Source organism: Panthera leo, chromosome C1, assembly GCF_018350215.1.
Source record: "Panthera leo isolate Ple1 chromosome C1, P.leo_Ple1_pat1.1, whole genome shotgun sequence".
Taxonomy (NCBI): Eukaryota; Metazoa; Chordata; class Mammalia; order Carnivora; family Felidae; genus Panthera; species Panthera leo.
The window spans coordinates 42,482,873-42,508,976 of record NC_056686.1 but is presented as its reverse complement, the minus strand read 5'-3'; the positions used below and the strand labels follow the sequence as shown (position 1 = coordinate 42,508,976).

The window sequence follows — 26,104 nt, the reverse complement described above, 5'->3', positions numbered from 1 at the left end:
TTGACCTTGGACTTCCAGGTTCCAGACTGTGAAAAGGAAATTTCTGTCATTTATAAGCTACTCACTCTGTGGTATTTTGTTACAGCAGCCCAAATGGACTAAGATAGTGGTAAATTATTAAAATACAGCATGCCCATTAAATAGTTAACTATTATTATAAATATTTAACTATTATTAAATAGTTAAAACAAGATTGAAAGTTAAAAATTTTTATTATATGTGTTAGAACTTAGGGATAGCCCCTAAAAAGATTGATATTCAATGGCTATTCCATCTTTGCTTCTGACTAAATCTTCTTATTACTGGAAAAAAAAGGTGTGAAGCTTTGAAAATGAAGGGACTTACTTACAGTCTAGAAAATCTAGTTCCCATGTAGATTTATATCACCAAAGAACAGGGAGAAAGAAAGTTAGCAAATCGAGATTGTTGGACTTGATTTATAATTGGATTTGATCCTAATATTCCAAGAAAGGACTCTTAGTCATTGAAAAGTAAGTTTATAAAGTAAAGCCCGCTGCTGCTGTAATATCAGCATTTACTGAGCTTTCACTATACTGAGCACTTCACATACATGGACTCATTTGATCTTTATAACAACCCTATAAGGATCAGAGAAGTCAAAAAAAAAAAAAAAAAAAACTTGCCCATGATCACACAACTAAATAAGAGGCTGAGGTAGATCTGAAAGCAGATTCCTGCTGCTGCTAAAGCCCACACTCCCAACCGCTAAGCGCTATGGCTTCCTATTGTTACAGGAAGGATTCAAACATTCAATGGCTCAGTTTTAATTGGGCATTCACCAGTTCGTCAGTATCTGATGAATCTAGATACTTTCACAGTTCCCTAAGCCCTTCTGCAGTCTTAGATGAGTCCAATGTGTTCAAGCAAAACTATTATTTAATATATGTTGGGGAGGAAGCAACTGAGCACTTACTATGCTAAAGCACTTTAATGATTTATGTCATTAAATCCCCACAACAGCTCCATGGATAGAAATTATTCTCACCATTTTCTAGATGAGACAACTGGACTCAGGGAAGGTACACATCCAGTAAGTGACAGAGCTGTGGTCTGAACCCAGTTTGGGTGTCTCCAAAGGCAATGCTCTTTCTACTGTACCTTGGGGATGTGAGACTCTGAGGCCTGCTATATCGTGTGCCCCACAAAGGGGCAGGGTTGAGGACTCAAGTAGATGCTGAGAGGGCAGAATAAAGGAATGAAAGATAATGGTCAAGTTAGATTAATCAAAGTTGGCTTCCTAGAGATATGCTATGTGAGTTGTTTCAAAGGAGAGAAGGGAGGGGCAGAATTCATAGACAAAGGCACCTAGGCAGGAAAAGATTATGGAAAATGCATAAAATCAAAAGGTCCTTAATATAGTCATCTGTATAATCACTCTCAAACTCTTAGAATATAAGCAAATGAAATACGTTTAAGGAAATCTTACTTTGTCAACAGTAAGTAAAACTCTCAACACTGTACATGCCAAAAAAACCTAGCAATTCTCTTTAAGATGCTAGTTCAAACTAGGACAGGTTATTAATGCTTTAACATAGCTGATCTCTAACAAATGGGCACTTGTTGGCTGATGTAATAGGAGCTGGCAATTTCCAGTGGTGGCTTTTACTGGGTAAGTCCATATTTCAACGCTACTCCTAGCTGCCAACAAGTGTCAGTTTCAGCAGAAATTACCTTGCCCCAGGGTGAAATCCCTTCAGGTCTGGGATGGGGCACCTAATATGGGGAGAGTTCACTGCCAGAGTACACAGGGAGTAAGGTTTTTTGAAATTATGCAATAGCTTTCCATAAGCATATTATCTTTCATGACAAACAATGATAACAAAATACAGGAGAAATTTTTTAAATATCACCTTATCACCTGCCTGGGCATATCAAAATATAATCCTGAAATAGCTATTTTCCAAAAGTTCTTTTTATTTCTGTCAGCTTACATCTAGATGAAGCATTTAGAAGAGTGGCAGCTCATAGAATCCAAACACATCATTATTTTTCTGCCTACTCATTTTGAGGAAAAAAAGGGACTATATATAATTCAAAAACTTTCCACAATGCCACCATGCTGCCTGCACAAGATGCTCTTACTACTGCCTCAGTTCTTCCATCATGCATCTCTAGTTGATTCCTTATTCAACAGTGCTACTCTTAACATTTTCTCCTGTCTTCAAGTTCTAAACTTTATTCCAAAAGCTCTGCTAACCTCCTTTCTACCTCAAAATTCCCCTGAATATTTACCCTCTCAGAGAAGGAAGTATCCATCCCTCCTTGCTGCTTGCTAAAGCTAACCTTCCTTCCTCCTGTGCTCTTGATGTCATCTACTCCTCCAGGACCTTCCTCAATAAGGTACTAGTAAGGAAACTCTCCCATCTTTGATAGACTTCCTTCTCCTACACAGCTTCCAGGTCCCATCAATTTCACCCCAAATATCCCTGGCAACTACAACATAACATTTTTTTTTTCTCACTGTCAACACTGAGGCTCTTCTTTTTGCTCAGATGATAGCAACATCCATCCTCCCAATTGCTCTCTCTACCTCTGATTTCTCCCTTTGCAGTTTGCCAGATCTAATGCACCAGCTTCATCCTCTAAAGCACAGCCCCAACTTTCACTTTCTTACTTAAAAAGCTTTAATTGGATTGATTATATATCAAGTCACTTTCAAAGTTCATAGCATGGTATTTGAAGCTCTCCAGAAAGGTAGTCTCCATCCATCAGATTTCTTAAGTACACCAGGCTCTTTCCAACAGGAGGCGTGTAACATACAATACAACATACAAAATGTAACCTGCTGAATACATACTATGCATCATTCATTCTGCTGTTCATTTTTAAATTACATCATTCATTCTGCTGTTCATTTTTTAATTAAATTAAAACTACCTTGGTTTGTGAACATAATTCATTCCAGAAACATGCTTTTAATCCAAAGCACTTGTATATCAAAGAGAATTTCAAGAATCACTGGCTTAGTTGTAATCATGTGATGTTTGGCCTCACATACTACTTGTATTGCAAGACATTGCTTTATCAAGTTAAAATTTACTAGAAATGTTTGCTCATCTTACAGAACAGTCACAGATCAAGTTACTTGCCATCCAAGGTTTTACTGTATTTATTTATCAAAGACCAACCATATATCAGATATTCTTGTAGGCAATGAGGATGCAGCAGTGAACCTAACAGTCAAAAAGCTCTATCTTCATGCAGCTTATAATTCAAGTGGGAGAGATGGACAATAAGCAAATAAGTAAAATATTATATGGTATATCAGATGGCAGTAAGTGCTATAAATAAAAATAAGGAACTGGAGAGTGTTATGCTAAGTGAAATAAGTCATACAGAGAAAGACAGATACCATATGTTTTCACTCTTGTGTGGATCCTGAAAAACTTAACAGAAGACCATGCGGGAAGGGAAGGGGGGGGGGAAGAGAGGGAGGGAGGCAAACCATAAGAGATTCTTAAAAACTGAGAATAAACTGAGGGTTGATGGGGGGTGGGAGGAAGGGGAAAGTGGATGATGGGCACTGAGGAGGGCACCTGTTGGGATGAGCACTGGGTGTTGTATGGAAACCAAGTTGACAATAAATTTCATAAAGAAAGAAAGAAAGAAAGAAAGAAAGAAAGAAAGAAAGGGAGAAAGAAGGAAAGAAAGAAAGAAAGAAAGAAAGAAAGAAAGAAAGAAAGAAAGAAAGAGAAAGAAAGACAGGAAAGGGCAAGAGGAAATGGTAACAGGTATGAAGTATGGTTAGGGAAGGGGCTCACTGAGAGACATCTGGGCAAAGATCCAAAGAAAATGAGGGAACAAGCCATGAGGATATCTAAGGGAAGATGGGTCCAGGCAGAGGGAACAGAGTAGAAAGCCCCTGAACTGGGAACACCCGCATGTCAACAATGGCAACGAGTATCCTTCCTGTATGACTGGAGCAAAGTGAGGGAAAGTGTAGTAGAACAGAGAAAACGGAGGCTAGATCATGTGGTGCCAGTGTAAGAACTCTGGCTTCTACTGAGTGAGCTGAAAGCCTTTGGATGGTTTTGAGCAGAGGAGGGTCACAATCTAACTCAAGTTTTTAAAGGATCACTCCAGGGTGCCTGGGTGGCTCAGTCATTTAAGCATCCAACTCTTGATTTCAACGTTTGTGAGAATGAGCCCTGAGTCAGGCTCTGCGCTCTCAGCTACCAGATAGCTGATAGCACAGGGCCTGCTTGAGATTTTCTCTCTCCCTCTCTCTCTGTTCCTCCCCTGCTCATGCTCTGTCTCTCTCAAAAATAAATATTTAAAATAGTAATAATAACAATAGCAATAAAAATAATAAATAAAATGATCACTCCAGCTGGTATATGGAGAAGAACCTGTAGGGAGCAAGGTTAGAAACAGGGAGACCAAGCAAAACAATGATGGAAGCTTAGACCAAGAATTTGCTGATGGATCAGACTGTGGAGTGTGAGAAAAAGAGGAGCCAATGATGACTCCAAGGTTTTTGAACCGAAGAACTGCTAGGACAGAGAAGCAATTTTTACGGAGATGGGTTGATGGTGAGAGGAATACATAATTAAAGGTGAGTAGGAGGAAATCAGGAGTTCAGCTTTTTTTTTTTTTTTTTTTTTTTCATTTTTTAAATGTTTATTTCGGAGAGAGAGAGAGACAGAGCATGAGAGGGGGAGGGGCAGAAAGAGAGGGAGACACAGAATCCGAAGCAGGCTCCAGGTTCTGAGCTGTCAGCACAGAGCCCCGTGCGGGGCTCAATCTTATAGACTGTGAGATCATGACCTGAGCTGAGGCTGGATGCTTAACCAACTGAGCCACCCAGGTGTCAGAAGTTCAGTTTTATACATGTTAGCTTTGAGATACCTACCAAGTATCCAAGTAAACTTGTCAGTTAGATATACACCTTGGAGTTCAGTGGATGAATCCATGGTGAAGATATCTGGGAGTTATCAGTGTAGGGATGGTTTTAAAAGAATGAGACTAGAGATCCCCAGGGAGTGAATGGAGACAGAACTGAGCCTTGGAGCACTCTAATGTTTAGAAATTTGGAGGTGAGAAAACACGAAGAGAGGCCAGGAAGGAACAGGCAGTGGATAAGAGGAAAGCCTAGAAGTGTAATATCATGAAGACTGAGAACCACTCAATTTAGCAATATGGTGGTCACTGGTGACCTTGACAAGAGCAGCTTTGGAATAGCGATGAGGATACAAGCTGACTGGAGTGGGTTCAAGAAAGACTGGGATGAGAGGAAGTGGAGGTAGTGATTGGGTATAGACAGAACTTTCAAGGCCATGTAACCACACACTACCACATGTGCTTTATAGGATAATTAAAAGATAATTCTCTTAATCTTTGCATCAACCTTATGAAATAAGTACCATTTATTATTCCCATTTAGAGATCAGAAAACCAAGGCTCAGAAAAGTTAAATAATTTGTCCAAAACCACAATCTGTGAGTGGTAAGGCCAGGATCCCAACACTAGTTTGTCTAATTCTAAAGCCTAAGATTGTCAACTCCGTGATGGAGCCTCCCAATCTTTGGGAGGAGGCAGCTGTGACATATTCCTGTTCTCAAGGATTCACTGGTTCTTTAACAAGGTCCTATACCTCTACAGCCACCCCTTTTAGGAAACACCAAAGCAAACCCCTATTTTCCCTTGTGAACTTGTCAGTGCTCCTGTAAATGAAGTCATTACTTCACTGACCTGAGTTAGGAAGCACTGATCCTTTGCCATTCTTCACATCCACCACCCAGGTGGCTTCTTTACCCCCAGGGCCATCCTTCACCTTGAAGGCAAAAATACCACCAATTTTCTTCACAAACTGTTCCCCTTCCTGTAAAGAAAAAACAAACAAACAAACAAACAAACTTTGGGAGTTATATGAAGTTCGTTTCTCTGGCTTTTTCCCCAAATTAAATGTTTAAATAGATACATGATGTGAACAGCCAGGCCTGCCGCAATCCCCAAGCTCCCTTAGGATCTTTTACCCAGAAAAATCTGAAAGGCAACAGGCAACAACTCCCTCATCTGCCAAATCCTTTGTTGACAATGCTTTCTGGATACAACTGGTGGAAGGAAAGGGAGGATGGGGGTGGGCACAGTAGCATGTTCTACTGAAGCAGCTTTCCTATGTCATAGTTTCGGAAAGATTCATTCTGGCCTGCCTAAATACTGGACCCCCCCCCCCACACACACACACACCCCAGTCTCTCTCTCTCTCTTTTTTTTTTTTGCAGATAAATTCCTTTACATGTGTTTCTGGTTTTCCACACTTAGAACTTAAACATAACTGGTTCTGAAAGCAAAGTCTTTTTGGGTGGAGGGGTCAACTTATTTTCTGGGTTAGTATAGAGAATTATACAAGTAATATGTCAACCACCAATTACTTTTGGATCTTGGGGGAATGAAGCTGGAAAGTTATTTTAAGTTATTTTAAGTTACATTTAGGAGAAATTATTAACGACAATAATAATCCTTTCAGGGCTATAAAGTTTTCAAGTGCTTTCATATACATTATTTCCTTAATCTCCATAAACCCCTGTAAGTAGTTGGACAGGTATTAATATCAGCTCATTGAAAAGAAAAAAACAACTGAGATTCATAAAGGTTAAGAACACGTCAGACTATGCTCTATCTGGCTGCTGAGTAATCCACCTAATATAATTCATCTAACATTAACATAAGCCATCTAACACGTCCAAGTGGAATTTCTTAAATGTGGCTCCCCATACCCTATAGGATGAAGTCTGTCTTTACGTATCACTCAAAACTCTTCAAAATCTGAGGGATGTTTATCTGTTCTTAGCTTCAGCTACTTTCTCATTCTCCTCAGTCTTCATGTTCTAACAATACTGATCATCCTGAATTCCATAACCACATGTGCCTCCATGCCTTTGCTCATGTCCCCTCCCAGCTCACTCACCTCCTCCTAGTCACATTCTCACACGAACCTCATCAAGTCCCTGCTCACTTGCTAATTCTTCTGGGAAGGCGTTTCTGTCTCTGCTGGACACTTTGATAGCCCTTTGCCCAATGCATCCATGGTTCTACTTAAAGCAGTTATTTTTTTTCCCCTGGGAAAATTTTTCCATGTTTATCTTCCCACTAAACGCTGCTCCCTGAGGGGCAGGGACATATGGCTAGTAAATTGCACGATTGGTTTAATTCTAAATTCAAGGCTCTTGTCGTTTGACCATACTGTATTACAAAGTAGGTTACATCAATATTTCCAACTTTAGCCTATGAAAGCAGTTTCTGTCTCCATAAAGGAATTTTTTAAAAGCAAGTTCAAGTCTTCTCCACATTCCTTGAGATCTTTTATCTCTCAAGTTTCTGTGAAAACAATCTAGAAGAGGGAGTTAATAATCCTGATATAGTGGGCCACCCAAGAGCCAGGTTTCCCTTGGGGCCAACAGCTCATGAATGACTATTTCCAGGTGCATCCATGCCATCTGCTTGCATAATGCCTCAGGAATAGAGCTATGACAGACACCAACAAGTCAGAGCAGGAAAACCCCAGCAAACATTTAGGAATTCTACCTAACATACTTGGAGAGAAATTCCACCTGCCTCCTTAAAACAGATGTAGATTGATTTTGCACTTGTTGTTACTTTTAAGAATCAACTGATGCTCTGATAAAATAACATTTTTCACTGAAGAGGACGTGAGAGAGTAAGGAAATGGACAAGGAGAGAGTTAAAAGGGAGAAAATACACATTTTGTGAAACTAAAGATCATTAATACTAAGAAAGTTCTAAGTGTGTCCTTGAGTGAAGAAAAGTACTTCTTTCTGAGTAGGCAAGAGGTCAAGGAGTAGGGCCTGTCTCAAACTTAACTGGAACAAAAAGTTAAGACAGAATTCAAAGAAGGGCAACGGGGTATTGCTAACAACGACAAAAGTGGAAATAAAATCTCTTGCCAGACTTCCTTTGCTAATGCAGAAAATGCATGAATTGACAAAAGATTTCAAGACTTTCACTCTTTCTAGTCCTTACAAACATTTAGGAAACTTACAATCGTGGGAAGGAAACAAGGGGACAAAGTCCATGCAAGTGAGGTTATGGAGGGAGGAGAAAAGGATTAAAATGGGAGCAGGAGGAATACATTTGCAAAGTTAAAAGAAGATGGAATAAAAATGGAAAAACAGCACTGGTTTGTTCATCTCAATAATGAAGTATTCAGTGATGGACATATAGCCATACCAGATACTCTCTAATTATTTTTATTTGATTTTTTTGACAGAATGAAGTTGGAAAAAATGGGGTAACTTGGTAGAAGCAATTATCTGATGGATTGCTCTGCAGGCAAATATTGGTGGCAAGAAAAAAAAATTCAAGTTGAACCCTTATAGAGTCCAACTTCAGTTTAGTGGGCATACAGAATGAAAGAAATTAAACAGTAATGAGAGGGGGGCCTCAGAGCTGGCTCAATCAGTAGAGCATGCAACTCTTAATCTCAGGGTCGTGAGTTCGAGCCCTATGTTGGGGGAAGAAATTGCTTTAAAAAAAAAACAATAAGATATTTTTTCCTATTAGATTGGTTTTTATAAACCAGCCAACATAGCACTAGAGAAGGTGTGAAGAAAAAACAGTCACACCCACAAGCTGTTGTTTGTAAATTAGTGCCCTCTTTTTGGTCAGTGGATAGGTTGGCAATATATACCAAATGCAAAATAGATACCCAAACCAATAATTTCCCCCTTTAATTATTTATGCTAAAGTGATCATGGTGTCAAGTACTTATTTTTTTAACTTAAAAAAATGTTTATTTTTGAGAGAGAAGGACACAGAGCAGGGGAGGGGCAGAGAGAGAGGGAGACACAGTATCTGAAGCAGGTTCTACACTGACAGCAGAGAGCCCGAGCAGGGCTCGAACTCACAAACCATGAGATCATGACCTGAGCCGAAGTTGGTCTCTTAACTGACTGAGCCACCCAGGCACCCAGCATTATGTATTTAAAGATGAGTTAAAAAGGGAAATTTACTATACCACTCACTATTTTACTTGCAAAATTTAAATACAACCAATGTTCATCATAAGAGACTAGTTAAATAGATGATACATAAATTCAAAAGTGCACTAGGTGGCCATTAAAACTAATGGTAAGGATTTATATGTATGGGCATGGAACACACTGTTAAGAGAAAAAAGCGGGTTATAAAACAGGTATTTCCCCCCACCCCCCGCCACCCCATGCAGGTATATCCCCACAAGATGGTGGCAAGACAGGTCTGTGGCTCCTGGGCTGGTGCCTGCCTGCTCAGAACCGGCAAACCTTGCTCTCTGTCTACCTCTGGAAGGTTGTTGATCATGAAAATCTTAGAAATACAGGGACCTTTGTCAAAACACCAGTCACACTGACTCTTTTCCCACCCACAGTTCAATCAATCACTTTAGATGTTAATAAGTTCTTTGTGCTACAATAAGGAGGAGAAATGCACAATGTATGCCTTTCACACTGTAACATGAATGAAATACACAGTTTAACTTTCCTGAATCCTTTTATTTCAACCCACTTTGGTCACCTTAATAGATGTTTAATTAGAACTGTGTGGCTGTGGCTATAACTGTGCCTTATTGGTCTGAAACTTAATATCAGTAATGATATCCCAAGATGCCTTTAGTTTTGAAACAATGAAGTAAATATGTAATTCCATCTAAAGAGAATAGCTCTCAAAGAAAAAAGAGAGAGAGAGAGAGAGAAAGAATAGCTCTTTTTGAAAAAAGTTAGTTAAATTGCCTTAGTGTGATTAGTATCTATTAAGAACTAATTATTGTACATAAAAATAGATTTGTATACAGAGTATAATTTTAAAAACCCAACACATATTGTATGTTCCTAGTTATGTAGCACTGTATAACATAGAGAGATGTCTGAAACAATGTCAATCACTGTTAACATTTTAGTGAACTCGAAGTAATGGAATTGCAGGGGATTTTTTTTTTTTTTTTTTTTTTTAATGTGTGTATTTTTGAGAGAGACAGAGAATTGGCTGGGGGAGGGACAGAGAGAGAGGGAGACACAGAATCAGAAGCAGGCTCCAGGCTCTGAGCTATGAGCACAGAGCCCAATGCAGGGCTCGAACTCACAAACCATGAGATCATGACCTGAGCCAAAGTCGGACACTTTACTGACTGAGCCACCCAGGCACCCCTGGAAATGCAGGGGATTTTTAATTTTTCTTTTCTATATATAGTGTGAATTTCTTTTAAATTAGCATTATTTTTACAAGAAAAACCTACTTTGAAAAAGCTCAAGCACAAAAGATTTATTTTTAAAAAGAGTTTTGTTATTAGGCACATTTAAAGATACACTTTATTATTCTTTCTGAGGCACCTGGATGGCTCAGTCAGTTAAGCATCTGACTCTTGATCTTGCTCAGATCATGATCTCACAATTGATGTGATCAAGCCCCATGTCAGACTCTGTGCTGCCAGCACAGAGCCTGCTAGGGATTCTCTCTCTTCTTCTTTTTAGTTCAGAAAGAAATCACACCAAAATAAATTAGAATCTCTTTACATACGAACTTTGTCCAAAATTATTATCTCCCCAAAAAAGAAAACTGAGGAGAGTGACAAGGATATTATTAGCCTTTCCTCTACAGTTCAGATTTTAACAGAATTTTACCATAGGTTCTTTATATTATTCAAGTTTGGAGATTTACACATCTCTGAAATACAGTCTTACCAGAATTAAGAAGAAACTATAATAGACACTCAGGAATCTAAAATACATGCAAGGGGTGCCTGGGTGGCTCAGGTGGTTAAGCTTCAAGTCTTGATTTTGGCTCAGGTCATGATCCCAGCATCCTGGGATCAAGCTCCACATTAGCCTCTGCAGTGAGCATGGAGCCTGCTTGAGATATTCTCTCTCTCTCTCTCTCTCTCTCTCTCTCTCTGTCTCCCCCTTTCTGCCCCTCTCTCCCGCTTGTGCTCTGTCTCTCTCTCTCAAAATAAATAAAACGAAACAAAAAAAAGAAAAAAAGTCTAAAATACACTCAATACTTGACAGTATCATATAAATTTTCAACTTGTACCCTTTCATGGCAACAACTGGCTCAAGGCTCTAGGCTCAAGGTCCTCCTGGTAGTATTTTATACAAATCTTACTTACCTCTTCAAGTTTCTTCTCAATCTCCTTAAAGACATGATTTGCCTTAAATCCATCAAACGCAGAGCTAGTTGGAGCAGCCTCAATTTGATGAGTTCTAAAAGAATTGGAGAAAAGAAATCAATTTCAACCCATGGAGTCATGCAGATATTAGGTTTTTCAATAGTTAACAATAGTAATTTTCAAAAGTCCTAAGAACAGAGATGTTGTGGCTCTTACCAAAGAAAACCATAATTAAACCCATAAAATAATTAAGCTTTTCTTCCCATTTTTCTACAAATATTTAGTGTTCACTAGGTGGTAGGCACTGCCCTTAAAAATACATAGACCAAACTGGGAATGCAAGCTGGTGCAGCCACTCTGGAAAACAGTATAGAGGTTCCTCAAAAAACTAAAAATAGAACTACCCTATGACCCAGAAATTGCACTACTAGGCATTTATCCAAGGGATACAGGTGTGCTGTTTTGAAGGGACACCTGCCCCCCATGTTTATAGCAGCACTATCATCAATAGCCAAAGTACGGAAAGAGCCCAAATGTCCATCAATGGATGAATGGATAAAGAAGATGTGGTAAATATATACAATGGGGTATTACTCCGGTAATCAAAAAGAATGAAATCTTTCCATTTGCAACTGCGTGGATGGAACTGGAGAGTATTAGGCTAAGTGAAATTAGTCAGTCAGAGAAAGACAAAAATCATATGACTTCACTCACATGAGGACTTTAAGAGACAAAACAGATGAACATAAGGGAAGGGAAACAAAAATAATATAAAAACAGGGAGGGGGACAAAACAGAAGAGACTCATAAATATGGAAAACAAACTGAGGGTTACTGGAGGGGCTGTGGGAGGGGGGATGGGCTAAATGGGTAAGGGGCACTAAGGAATCTACTCCTGAAATCATTGTTTCACTATATGCTAACTAATTTGGGTGTAAATTTTAAAAAATAAAAAATAAAATTAAAAAAAATACATAAACCAAAGAAACCTACCCTCATGAAGCTAGTTGGGGAGAGAGATAATGAACAAGCAAAAAAATGTGAAATATAGTTACTATGAAGAAAATAAAGCAGGTCAAGAAGATATAGATAAATAATATATGTGTGTGTTGGGTGTTCTATTTTAGATAGTCTGGTCAGATAGGCCTCTCTGAGGGGGTGATATTTAAATTAGGTTGTAAATTTTGTAAATGAGCTAGCCATGTAAAGATAAACTGGACTATTCAAGCAGCCTCCTAACCATTTTCCCCACCTCTGTTCTCGCCTCCCCCCTCCCCAATTCATTCTGCACACTGTTGTAAGAACTATCACCAAGCAACCTACAGTTGACCCTTGAACAATGTGGGAATTAGGGGTGCTGACCCCTGTGCAGTTGAAAATTCTCCAGAGCTTTTGATTCCCTAAAAACTTAACAACTACTAAGAGCCTATTGTTGATCAGAAGCCCTACCTATAACATAAAAGGTCAGTTAACACATATTTTGTATGTTATATGTATTATGTACTGTATTCTTACAATAAAGTGAGCTACAGAAAAGAAGGTGACATTAAGAAAATCATAAGATGGAGCACCTGGGTGGTTTATTCGGTTAACCGTCCAACTTCGGCTCAGGTCATGATCTCACAGCTTGTGAGTTCAAGCCCCATGTCAGGCTCTGTAGCGACATGACAGCTCAGAGCCTCGATTCTGCTTTGGATTCTGTGTCGCCCTCTCGCTCTGCCTCTCCCCTGCTTACACTCTGTCTCTCTCAAAAATGAATATTTTAAAAAATTAAAAAAAAATAAAATCATGAGGAAGATGGAGCACCTGGGTGGCGCAGATGGTTAAATGTCTGACTCTTAGTTTCAGCTCAGGTCATGATCTCAGTTTTGTGAGTTCGAGGCCCACGACAGGCTCTACACTAACGGTGAGAAGTGATGGTGGTCTGAACCCCAGTGAAGGCAGTCTGCCAGTGGAAATGGAGAGAAGGAAGTGCATTCAAATACATTTTAGAGACAGAATCCATTGGCTTTGCTACCAAAGAGTAATGAGGAGGATCTAAGGGTGGGGGGAAAGGACACGAATATTCAGGTGTTCCTGAATAACTGAGGGGGCAGCGGTGCCACATACGGATAAAAGGAAGAAAGCAGTGGAAGTAGAGGGGATCGAAGTTGCATTTTAGACACATGAAGTAGGAGATGTCTGTGAGACAAAAAGGCAGTTGGATATGAGAATCTGGAGCTCAGAGGAGAGGTTGAGGCTGGATATAAAATGGGAATAACTATCAACATAATCAAAGTATTTAAATCCATGGGAACTGATAAGCTTCCCTTGAGGGAATTATAGACAAAGAAGAAAGGCCAGGACAACATCCTATGGAACTCCATTATTTAGAGAAGAGGAAGCAGCAGCCAATGATAACAAGAGGTGTTGCAGAAGCTGAGAAAGGAGAAAGAATTGGGGAGGGAGGAGTAAACCATGTCAAATGCTGCCAAAGGTCAAATACCCACTGGATTTGGCACCATGGAGAGTAAAGGTGACTTGACAAAACTAATCTGAAGAAGTAGTGGAAGGCAGAAGTCAGATTATAGTGAATTAAAGAGTGAATAGGAGAGAGAAATACAGACAGTGTGCTTCTTTTGAGATATTACTTTAAAAATTTTTTTTTCAACGTTTTTAATTTATTTTTGGGACAGAGAGAGACAGAGCATGAACGGGGGAGGGGCAGAGAGAGAGGGAGACACAGAATCGGAAACAGGCTCCAGGCTCCGAGCCATCAGCCCAGAGCCTGACGCGGGGCTCAAACTCACGGACCGCGAGATCGTGACCTGGCTGAAGTCGGACGCTTAACCGACTGCGCCACCCAGGCGCCCCGAGATATTACTTTTAGAGGAACAGTGAAAAAGAGTGGTCTCTGGAGGGGATTACGGTATCAAGGAAAATGTGCTTTTTGTTTTTCTTTTTTAAGATTAACATATCAGAGCATTTTTGCCTGCTGATGGTAGTGAACCAGGGAAAAGGAGCTAGAAGAACAAAAGATCTGAGAAGGTGAGAGAGGATGAGATCCAGGGGCCTATGATAAGAAGAAGAGGTGACTCAATGGAAGAAAGAGAATCAGATGGGTGTAATTCTAGATTAGGTCTTGGAATGGAAGATGAAGGAGTCTGGTCTAATGGCTTCTATTTTTTCAACAATGTATAAGGCAAAGCAATCAGTTGAGAATAAGAGTGAACAAGTAGGTATGCGAAGTCTAAGAAGCCGAAAAGCAAGCCTACTAGAGGAATCATACTAATATCACTAATGAGGAATGGAACCCGCACCCCTGCCATGCTGAGATACATACAGTAAGTACTTAGAGCATGGCATGCTACCCCACACTTCCATGCCTTTGTCAGTGCTACTTCCTGTATCTAGAATACCTCTGTCTTAGCAAATTCCATTTTATCCTTCAAGATCCAGGCCAGGAAACTCCTCTTCTGTAAAACCCTACTAAATGACAGCTTCTCCAGAGCAGATACCACACTTAAAAAATAAAATAAAAAATTGTGTCTCCTGTTCCCAGCATACAATTGGTAAACAGTGACTGAATGGAAGTGAAATTACATTGAATTCTCTCCCTTACCTAAATTCTTATGTTCTCCTGTTCCATTTAGAGCAGAATTATCTATGGTACACTATCTTCCAGTCAAAAGTCTGAATGAATGACCTCAAATAAAGTGGCCACAACTAGTCCTCCACAAGCCCATTTCATTTGTCTAACTTTGCAACTTTTAATCATCACTATGCCCTTTTCTAAGCTTGTTACTTCCTAATTGTATATGATAAAATACTAACTGATACACTGATAAGTAGTACTTTTCAGTGTACAAAGTATCTTGATACTTCATGGAGCAGAGTCCAGACTACAAGCTCCCACAGGCCACAGATACAAGTACCCTCTGCTATCCAACGGTTCCCTTTACATCACTTTGCTTTTATGAAAGACCAACATTAATCTCTGTTTTTGCTGACCAAAAACAAAACAAAACAAAACAAAAAACCCAAAGAGGATTTTAGCTGCTACAACATGGTAATTGCTTCTTCACTCTGCACCATTTCAACTTTTGAAAGGTTTCATAGGAATGCTCTATTTTCAGATAGCAGGGGAAACTTCTTTATCTTGCCTCCAGATATGTGCTAAGAAGGATATCATCACTTCAGTGGTATTTTTTGCAAAAAAATGTACAATCTGAATCTAATTATGAGGAAACATCAGACAAACGCAAATTGAGAAACATTCTACTCCTAAGGAATGTACTTGTAGTCTTCAAAAAAGTCAATACCAAGAATTACAAAGAAAGGCTAAGGAGTTGTTTCAGATTAAAGAAAGCTAAAGAGACATGACAACTAAATGCATTCAGGATCCTAGGTTAGAATCTAGACAAGGAGAAAAAAATGAAGTTTATGGTATATTTTATAAAGATATTATTGGAACAATTGTCAAATTTTGAATATGTTTGTTGGATTAGGTATTATTAGTATGTTATCTATATTAAATTTCCTGATTTTGAAAACTATACTGTGATTAAGAGAATGTCCTTGTTTTTAGAAACATACATTAAATTATTTAGGGATAAAGTATGGGGCGCCTGGGTGGCCCAGTCGGTTAAGCGTCCAACTCTTGGTTTGGGCTCAGGTCATGATCTTATGGCTCGTGAGTTTGAGCCCCATATTGGGCTTCACGCTCATAGTGCGGAGCCTGCTTGGGATTCTCTCTTTTCCTCTCTCTCTGCCCCTCCCTCACTTGCTCTGTCTCTCAAAATACATAAATAAAAACTTTAAAAATTTATTTAAAAAATTATTTAGGGATAAAGGGGCATAAGGTCTCCAACCTCCAACTACTTCAGAAAAAAATATGCACATATATAAATGTATGTAGAGAAAAAGAGATAAAGTAAATGGGGCAGGGGCGCCTGGGTGGCTCAGTCAGTTAAGCAGCTGACTTCGGCTCAGGTTATGATCTCACGATTCATGGGTTCGAGCCCCGCGTCAGGCTGTGGGCTGATATCTCAGAGCCTGGACCCTGCTTAAGATTCTGTCTCCATCTCTCTCTGTCCCTTCCCCGCTTGTGCTCTCTCTCTGTCTCTCAAAAATAAATAAAATATTAAAAAAAAAAAATGGGGCAAAATGTAAGCACAAATAGTAAAATTGAGTACAAGGTATATAGGAGTTCCTTGTACTATTCTTATAATTCTTCCCTGTATGTTTTCAATTATGTCAAAATAAAGGGTTCTAGTTAAAATAAAAATTTAGAAAATGAAAAAGCTAATCACCTATAATCCTATCACTCAAACTAGTTTCCTATACTCAATTTTCCATATTGCTTCTTCTGGTCCTTCTAGTTTACAAGCATATATACAGCTGTAATCATTACATGGATACACCTTTACTTCTAACTTTTAAATTCTTATATCACTTAGGGTTTTCACATGTTGAGTTAAACTTCAAGCTAATTTAGATAATTTTCCATAAACAAAACAACAACAACAAAACTGGAGCAATCTAAATATGCCTCAACCATGAAAAAGGGCATCATATCATCATAATTATGGGGTCTATCCATCAAGAAGAGCTAACAATTATAAATGTTTATGCACCCAATTTGGAGGCACCCAAATATATAAATCAATTAATCATAAACATAAGCAATCTTACTGATAAGAATACGGTAATTGCAGGTGACCTGAATACTCCACTTACAACAATGGACAGATCATCTAGGCAAAAAATCAATAAAGAAACAATGGCCCTGAATGATACACTGGACCAAATGGACTCAACAGATATATTCAGAACTTTTCATCCAAAAGCAGCAGAATACACATTCTTCTTGAGTGCACATGGAACATTCTCCAAGACAGATCATATTCTGGGTCACAAAACAACCCTCAATAAACATAAAAGAACCGAGATCATACCATGCATATTTTCAGATCACAACACTATGAAGCTTGAAATCAGCCACAAGAAAAAGCCTCCAAATGGATGGAGATTAAAGAACATCCTGCTAAAGAATGAATGGGTCAACCAGGCAATTAAAGAAGAAATCAAAAAATAGATGAAAGCAAATGAAAATGAAAACACAACAGTCCAAATCCTTTGAAATGCAGCAAGGGCAGTCCTAAGAGGAAAATACATTGCAATCCAGGCCTATCTCAAGAAACAAGAAAAATCCCAAATACAAAATCTAATAATAGCGCACTAGAAGGAACTAGAAGCAGAACAGCAAAGAAATCCCAAGGCCAGGAGCAGAAGAGAAATAATAAAGATTACAGCAGAAATAAACAATATAGAATCAAACACACACACACACACACACACACACACACACACACACACAGTAGAACAGATTAATGAAACTAAGAGCTGGTTTTTTGAAAAAATAAACAAAATTAATAAACCACTAGCCAGACTTCTTAAAAAGAAAAGAGAGAGGACCCAATAAGATAAAATCATGAATGAAAGAGGAGCGATCACAACCAACACCACAGAAATACAAACAATTATCAGAGAATACTATGAAAAATTATATGCCAACAAACTGACAACCTGGAAGAAATGGACAAATTCCTAGACACCCACAGACTACCAAAACTCAAACAGGAAGAAATAGAAAATTTGAACAGACCCATAACCAGCAAAGAAATTGAACAAAAAAATCTCCCAACAAATAAAGAGTCCTGGGCCAGATGGCTTCCCAGGGGAATTTTACCAGACATTTAAAGCAGAGTTAATACCTATCCTTCTTAAGCTGTTTCAAAAAACAGAGATGGAAGGAAAGCTTCTAGACTCATTCTATGAAGCCTTGATTCCCCAAACAGACAGAGACCCCACAAAAAAGGAGAATTACAGGCCAATATCCCTAATGAACATGGATGCAAACATTCTCAACAAGATACTAGCAAATTGAATTCAACAGCATATTAAAAGAATTATTCACCATGATCAAGTGGGATTCATTCCTGGGCTGCAGGGCTGGTTCAATATTTGCAAATCAATCAATGTGATACATCACATCAATAAAAAAAAGGATAAGAATCATATGATCCTGTCAATAGATGCAGAAAAAGCATTTGACAAAATATAGCATACTTTCTCAATAAAAACCCTCAAGAAAGTCGGGATAAAAGGAATATAGCTTAACATCATAAAAGCCATATATGAAAAGCCCATGGCTAATACCATCCTCAATGGGGAAAAACTGAGAGATTTCCCCCTGAGATCAGGAACACGACAGGGATGTCCATTCTCACCACTGTTGTTTAACATAGTGTTGGAAGTCCTAGCCTCAGCAGTCAGACAACAAAATGAAATAAAAGGCATTCAAATTGGCAAAGAAGAAGTCAAACTTTCACTTTTCACAGATGACATGATACTCTACATGGAAAACCCAAAAGATTCCACCAAAAAGCTGCTAGAACTGATACATGAATTCAGCAAAGTTGCAGGATACAAAATCAATGTACAGAAATTGGTTGCATTTCTATACACCAATAATGAAGCAACAGAAAGAGAAATCAAGAAATTGATCTCATTCACAATTGCACCAAGAACCATAAAATACCTAGGAAGAAACCTAACCCAAGATGTAAAAGATCTGTGTGCTGAAAACTATAGAAAGGTTATGAAAGAAACTGAAGAAGATATAAAGAAATGGAAAAACATTCCATGCTCAGGGATTGGAAGAATAAATATTGTTAAAATGTCAATACTACCCAAAGCAATCTACACATTCAATGCAATCCCAATCAAAATTGTACAGGCATTCTTCTCAAAGCTAGAACAAACAATCCTAAAATTTGTATGGAACCACAAAAGACACCAAATAGCCAAAGTTATGTTGAAAAAGAAAACCAAAGCAGGAGGCATCACAATCCGAGACTTTAGCCTCTACTACAAAGCTGTAATCATCAAGACAGTATGGTATTGGCACAAAAACAGATACATAGGCCAATGGAACAGAATAAAAAACCCAAAATTGGACCCAAAAGTGTACGGCCAACTAATCCCTGACAAAGCAGGAAAGAGTATCCAATGGAAAAAAGACAGTCTCTTTAACAAATGGTGCTGGGAGAACTGGACAGCAACATGCAGAAGAATGAAACTAGACCACTTTCTTACACCATTCACAAAAATAAACTCAAAATTGATGAAGGACCTGAATGTGAGACAGGAAACCATCAAAACCCTTGAGGAGAAAGCAGGAAAAAACATCTCTGACCTCAGCCACAGCAATTTCTTACTTGACACATCTCCAAAGGCAAGGGAATTGAAGGCAAAAATGAACTATTGGGGCCTCATCAAGATAAAAAGCTTCTGCACAGCAAAGGAAACAATCAACAAAACTAAAAGGCAACGAACAGAATGGGAGAAGATATTTGCAAATGAAATATCGGATAAAAGGTTAGTATCCAAAATCTATAAAGAACTTAACAAACTCAACACCCGAAAAACAAATAATCCAGTGAAGAAATGGGCAGAAGACATGAATAGACACTTTTCCAGAGAAGACACCCAGATGGCCAAGCGACACATGAAAAGATGCCCAACATCACTCATCATCAGGGAAATACAAATCAAAACTACAATGAGATACCACCTCACACTGGTAAGAGTGGCTAAAATTAACAACTCAGGAAACAACAGATGCTGGTGAGGATATGGAGAAATGGGAACCCTCTTGCACTGCTGGTGGGAATGCAAACTGGTGCAGCCACTCTGGAAAACAGTGTAGAGATTCCTCAAAAAATTAAAAATAGAACTACCCTACAACCCAGCAATCGCACTACTAGGGATTTATCCAAAGGATACATGAGTGCTGATTCATAGGGGCACATGTACCCCAATGTTTATAGCAGCACTTTCAACAACAGCCAAATTATGAAAAGAGCCTAAATGTCCATTAGCTGATGAATGGATAAAGAAGATGTGGTTTATATATACAATGGAATACTACTTGGCAATAAGAAAGAATAAAATCCTGCCATTTGCAACAACATGGATGGAACTGGAGGGTATTATGCTAAGTGAAATAAGTCAGTCAGAGAAAGATAGATATCATATGTTTTCACTCGTATGTGGAACTTGAGAAACTTAACAGAGACCATGGGGGAGGGAAGGGGAAAAAAATAGTTACAGAGAGGGAAAGAGGTAAACCATAAGAGACTCTTAAATACAGAAAACAAACTGAGGGTTGATGGGGGCGGGGGCAGGGGAGAGGGGAAAATGGGTAATGAGCATTGAGAAGGGCACTTGTTGGGGATGAGCACTGGGTGTTGTATATAAGCAATGAATCACAGGATTCTACCCCCCAAACCAAGAGCACACTGTATACACTATGTTAGCCAACTTGACAATAAATTATATTGAAAAAAAAAGTCTTTATGTCAAATTATAAAAAATTAAATTAAATTAAAATAAAATAAAATAAAATAAAATAAAAAAGCCTCAACCAAGGAATGGATAAACAATCTGTGGTACATCCATATAATGTAATGCCTGCCACTCATCGATAAGGAACGAGTTACCAGTACGTGCAATAACATGGATGAATCTCAAATGAATTATGACCAATGAAAGAAGCCAGACTCAAAGCCTTTTTGGTTCTTTTCACATGATATTCTGGAAAGGGAAAACTGCAGGGGCACAAAACAGATCAGTGGTTGCCAGGAGCTGGAGGGGAGGGGAAAGGGTTGACTACAAAGGTGAACAAGGAATTTTGGGAAGTGATAGAACTGTTTTGCATCATGATTATAGTGGTAGTTACATGAATGTATATGTTGGACAAAACTTCCAGAACTATGCATTAAAAAGGTGACTTTTACTATATGTACATTATACCTTAATTAAAAAAAGAAAAAACAAAAAACAAAGTTGGGTTTTAAAAATAGGTTTCATTGGGGCACCTGAGTGGCTTAGTTGGTTAAGCGTCTCTTGATCGTGGCTCAGGTCATGGTCTCATGGTTGGTGAGATCAAGCCCCTGCAAGGGGCTTTGTGCCAACAGTGCAGAGCCTGCTTGGGATTCTCTCTTTCCCTTTTTCTCTGCCCTTCCCAGCTCATGCTTTTCCCATACATACATACATAGGTTTTATTTAACAGAGTATAGAATGCAAATCTATCCTCCATCTGTATTGCAAAAGCTCTCAACTTACATAAAATGAATAGAGTGTTATAATACAAAGTCAATACTCATATTCAAAACTGGTCTAAATTAAGGAGCTTCCCTCTACTTGCTAATGGGATGCTGCCTGATTCATGAATCACTTAATAAACTCAGTTGAACTTTTGTTCTTAATAGTAGGCATGATCATTAATTGCATTTCCAGCTCCTCTCTGGAAGATGGGGAGTGGGACTGAAAGTTTCAAGCTTCTAATCAAGGTTTGGTGTTTCTGGTGACCAGTCCCCATACCAGGGTCGTGTAGGAGCCCACCCAGAGTCACCTCACTAAACAAAAGATGCTTCTGGTGAACTTGAGAATTTACAAGGGTTTCAGGAGCCCTGTGTCAGGAAACAGGGTCAAAGTCCAAATATTTATGTTTTCTGTTATCTCACACAAACCAAGACCTATTGTCCAAGGCAATGGAAGAATGACTCCAAAGGCAAGGAGATCATCAGAGCTACCCCTCCCTTCACAAACCCAGAGTGCAAGGACCTTAGGGGCAGAACAATTTAAGAAAGGAAGAGTCACCAATGCCCAGTGCCATCTCACTTCATGGGCTCTGCTCCCCCTCATTCTAACATCCCATTCCTCTGCCACCCTAGGCTGGGCTCTGACAGGCTCTGGTGAAGCATATGCTGCACCCAGCAAAGCTGTAGGGTCATGACTGCCTCCTCCTAAATTTCTAGGGATGCCTCCAAGATCCTCAGGGTCCAGGCAGAGAACCACCATGGGAGTGAGGCCACCATTGAGAGTCCCCACTAGGGCAACACCCAATGGAACCTTGGGGGTGAAGCCATGTCCATGACCCCAGACCAGCAAAGTCACCCATGTGCAATTCTAGACAATCAGAGCCACAAAATGAGCTGTGTCCAGCAAACCCATAGGAGCAGGGCTGCCTAGAGCCCTGGGGGCCCACACCCCACCCCAGTGTGTTTAGAAGGCAGGACCTTCATCTCAAAGTACCTAGAGGGCAGAACATGGAGACAAGGATTATTTTCAAACCTTAAGGTATAATGATGTTTTCCCTGTTGGAGTTTGGATTTGCTCAGGACTCTCTCTTTCCTATTTCTCCCTTTCAGAATGGGAGTGTCTATCTTGTTCCAGTCCCGGAATTCTACTTTGGAAGCACATATCATGTTTGATCTCCCAGGTTCACAGCTGGAGAAGAATTTGCCTTAGGATGAAACACACCGTGAGTCGCATCCATATGTGATTTAGATATTTAAATGACACTGTGGACTTAAGACTTTTGAGTTGATGACATGATAAAGACATGAATTTTGGGGGCCAAGGACAAATTTTGTTATAGCAACCTGAACAGACTGACAGCAGACCTCAATTTATGCAAGATACAGCTCAAAACCAGAATGTAATAGCAGAAAAGAAAAATACTGTTCAAAATTGATCTAACTTAAAAGACAGAAAAGTTTAACTATAAATTAAATGCAATTGGTCACCGCCCTTAAATATGACTTCTCATTTTCTCAGTTCCTACTGCAGCACTGAACATTTTTTTTAAATGTCTATTTATTTTGAGACAGAGAGAGAGGGAGGGAGGGAGAGAGAGAGGAATCCCAAGCAGACTCCCCTCTCCGTACTAAGCCCAGTGCGGGGCTCAGTCTCACAAACTGTGAGATCATGACCTGAGCCGAAATCAAGAGGCAGACACTTAACCGGCTGAACCACCCAGGTGCCCCAGCACTGACCATTTCTTATCCACCCTGCTGCAACTGCCTCCTGAGAGGATTCCTGACCTCTGGTCTCTCCACCTATCAACTCAAACTAATGCCAGACTGATCTGCTTAAGGCACAATATAATCACATGATCTTCTGTTAAAACTAATTCTGTGGGCTAAATTCCAAACTCCTGAAGGGAGCATTTGAAGGTTTCAAAACCATACCCAGTCTAGTTACAAATGTATCTTCTGTCACCTACACACTATTGACTCTGCCCATCTACCAAGGCACACACAAAATAATCTACTCTGCACCCACACAGTACAGCTACTCATCAAACCTTGTATCTCAACTCTCTGTACCCATCTACGTACCTGCCTGGAATATCCTTTCTCTACCCTTCTGCTGGGCAATCCTAGTCATCTGGTTTAAATTTACCTTCTTCATCACTTCTCGACCTTTTGGGTAAAATCAAGTGTAGTATCTGCTCTTATCAGTTTAAATTTACCTTCTTCATAATAATTTCTTCCTCTGGGCTTCTACAGCATTTTGAAAAACCTATGTCTGCCTTCCCCACATACACAGAGGACCATTCTGGGGGCCTAACTATGTAGCAATTGCTCCATCAAAGTTATCTAAATTAGAAACTAAGTAAATCAGATCATGTACAATGGGTATCTGCAATATAATGATTTATAAGAAATATTATTTGGTCATCAGATGACTAAAATATATTTCTCAGATAGATTTGGTCTTCATCCACAGTTCCTGAAAATGCTTCAAAGTCATAAAGGTAAACTGAGTGTCTTATTATTAATGAAGGTGACTTTGGACCCCACCACACACCACTACCATATGGGAGGGGAGAGGAGTTGGAGGCTGGCCCATGGCTGTTGACTTGGTCAACTATGACTATGTACTAAAGCCTCCATAAAACCCAAGAGGACAGCTTTTGGTCCTTTTCAGAGAACTTCCACACTTAGGAAACCAGAACACTTCCTCATACCACCAAATCAACCAGGCCCCAAGCTCCTTTGTTTGGGACCTTGCCCTATTTATCTCTTTATCTTATTGTTGATTTGTATCCTTTATCATATCCTTTAATACACTGGTAAATATAAGTAAGTGTTTTTCTGAGTTCTGTGAGCCTAGCAATTTGCTACTAATCTAGCAAATTAATCAAACCTAAGGAGGAAGTCATTGAAACCTCCAAACTGTAGCCAGTCTGAGGTTTGTGACTGGCATCTGAAGTGGTGGGTGTGGGTCAGTGTGGTACCTAACACTGAAGCTGTGGAATGTGATGCTATCTCTGGGTAGATGGTGTCAGAGGAGTTGAATTCAGACCTACTGGTGTCCAAGAATTGTTTGGTGTTTGGGGATGGGGACTAGGAGTTCCCACTCCCCATGTTGGAACTGGGTCCAGGAATCCTAAAATAGTGCCTTAAAATGACTTCATTTAAAGTGAAACCACAACCTCGCTTTAAAACTATATATTTGTGCCATCAGATTTAGAATCGTTTTCCCAACTTTGGCCTTTGTCGTGAGTTATGTTGGATCACTAAAACTATCAGTACTACCTTCAATATTTTCTTATTAGTCATTCTTTTTTTTTATGAATATAATTTATTGTCAAATTGGCTTACATACAACACCCAGTGCTCATCCCAACAAGTGCCCTCCTCAATGCCCATCTCCCATTTTCCCCTCTCCCCCAGCCTCCATTCACCCTCAGTTTGTTCTCTATATTTAAGAGCCTCTTGTGGTTTGCCTCCCTTCCTTTCTGTTTATAACTACTTTTTCCCCTTCCCTTCCCCTATGGTCTCTGTTAAGTTTCTCAAGTTCCACATACGAGTGAAAATATATGATATCTGTCCTTCTCTGTTATTAGTCATTAATTCTTATTAGTCATTAGTACAGGTATAGCTGCTTTTCAAACGTTCCATGTTATGCCATTTTGCTTCTACAAAAGACCTACATTAGTGCCTGTTTTGGCTAACCAAAAGAAATCCAAAGAGGATTTTGGCTTTTACCAAAGAAGAAGCAAAAAGAGACGACAGAGTTCAATGTTTGTTTTGCAGCAAGCCATCACAGAGGCAGTGCATGTGTGGAGAGTGGCACTGTCCCCAAGCTCTTTCCCCAAGAACTACACTCAGCAGGGAACCACAGCTTTGAACTGTATCTGTGAACACCTGTGCTTTATCTCAATTTATTTTGTGCATCTGTTAGTAAGATGTGTCCTAAGGTATCAGAAAAGCATAAAAGAGGTTATTTGGGGGGTCTGGGAATACTCAAGAATTTTTCCATATAAAGTAATGGTAATTGCTTCTTTGCTTTATACCATTTTGGCTTAAAAAAAGTTTCATAGGAATGCTTTACTTTTGGATAGCAAGGGAAACCTGTATACCAGCTGGATTTTTTCATACTTCTGCTTTCCCAGAAATATCACTGTAATTATTTTGAACAATTCAATCTCCCAGTTACTTAGTCTCCTGAAATTAAAAGAACTATGAGAATTCCATGTTTAAAATAGAATTTATTTCCCCAAATTCATAACCTAATCCGAGCAAATTAGAGAGTTACACTAATATGCTGACTCAAGTAGCTATAAAGTAACTTTAAAGTTTGGATTTTACTGAGAGTTTTCAACTCCACATATGAACTGGATGGAATTCCAGAAGACAGTACAGACTAATGATCACATTTAGGAGGAAACTAAAAAATTCAACATCTTAACACCTTTTTATGTGATTCAATTCAAGAAACATTCACTCTCTATGACAGAGATTCTTAGAGGAGTGGAGTGATGTCACAGTCTTAGGCCTCAAAGATTTCATATGAGGGGAATAAAAATGTGGATATACTACAACTAAACCAAAACTAGATAAGGGTGCAGGAGGTGCAAAGTGCTGTGGATATTTAAAGGGAGACGGTACTCAAGATGGGCCTTAAAAACAATGGAATTTTCACAACAGAAATGATATTCCAGACAGAGAAAGAAAAGTGAAAGGACAGATAGAAGAGACTCAAGAGCTTGTAAAACAGAAGAATATAATCGATTCTGAAAAGAAGTGTGTCACATATCCTTTGTGGAACCAAAAGTGTGAAAAAAAAAAAAAATAAATAGGG

The 26,104-nt window shown here is 39.2% G+C and overlaps 1 protein-coding gene across 5 annotated transcripts in view; it reads right to left on the bottom strand.

Moving 5' to 3' along the window:
* SCP2 (sterol carrier protein 2) overlaps positions 1 to 26,104 on the bottom strand; it is a 124,336-nt gene that overhangs the window by 9,323 nt on the left and 88,909 nt on the right. For all 5 annotated transcript variants that reach the window (XM_042951343.1, XM_042951346.1, XM_042951344.1 and 2 more), the window contains 2 exons: positions 11,123 to 11,216; positions 5,713 to 5,842 (listed from right to left, as the gene is read on the bottom strand). In XM_042951343.1, the coding sequence (XP_042807277.1) occupies positions 5,713 to 5,842; positions 11,123 to 11,216 (224 nt within the window). The remainder of the gene's footprint in view (positions 1 to 5,712; positions 5,843 to 11,122; positions 11,217 to 26,104) is intronic.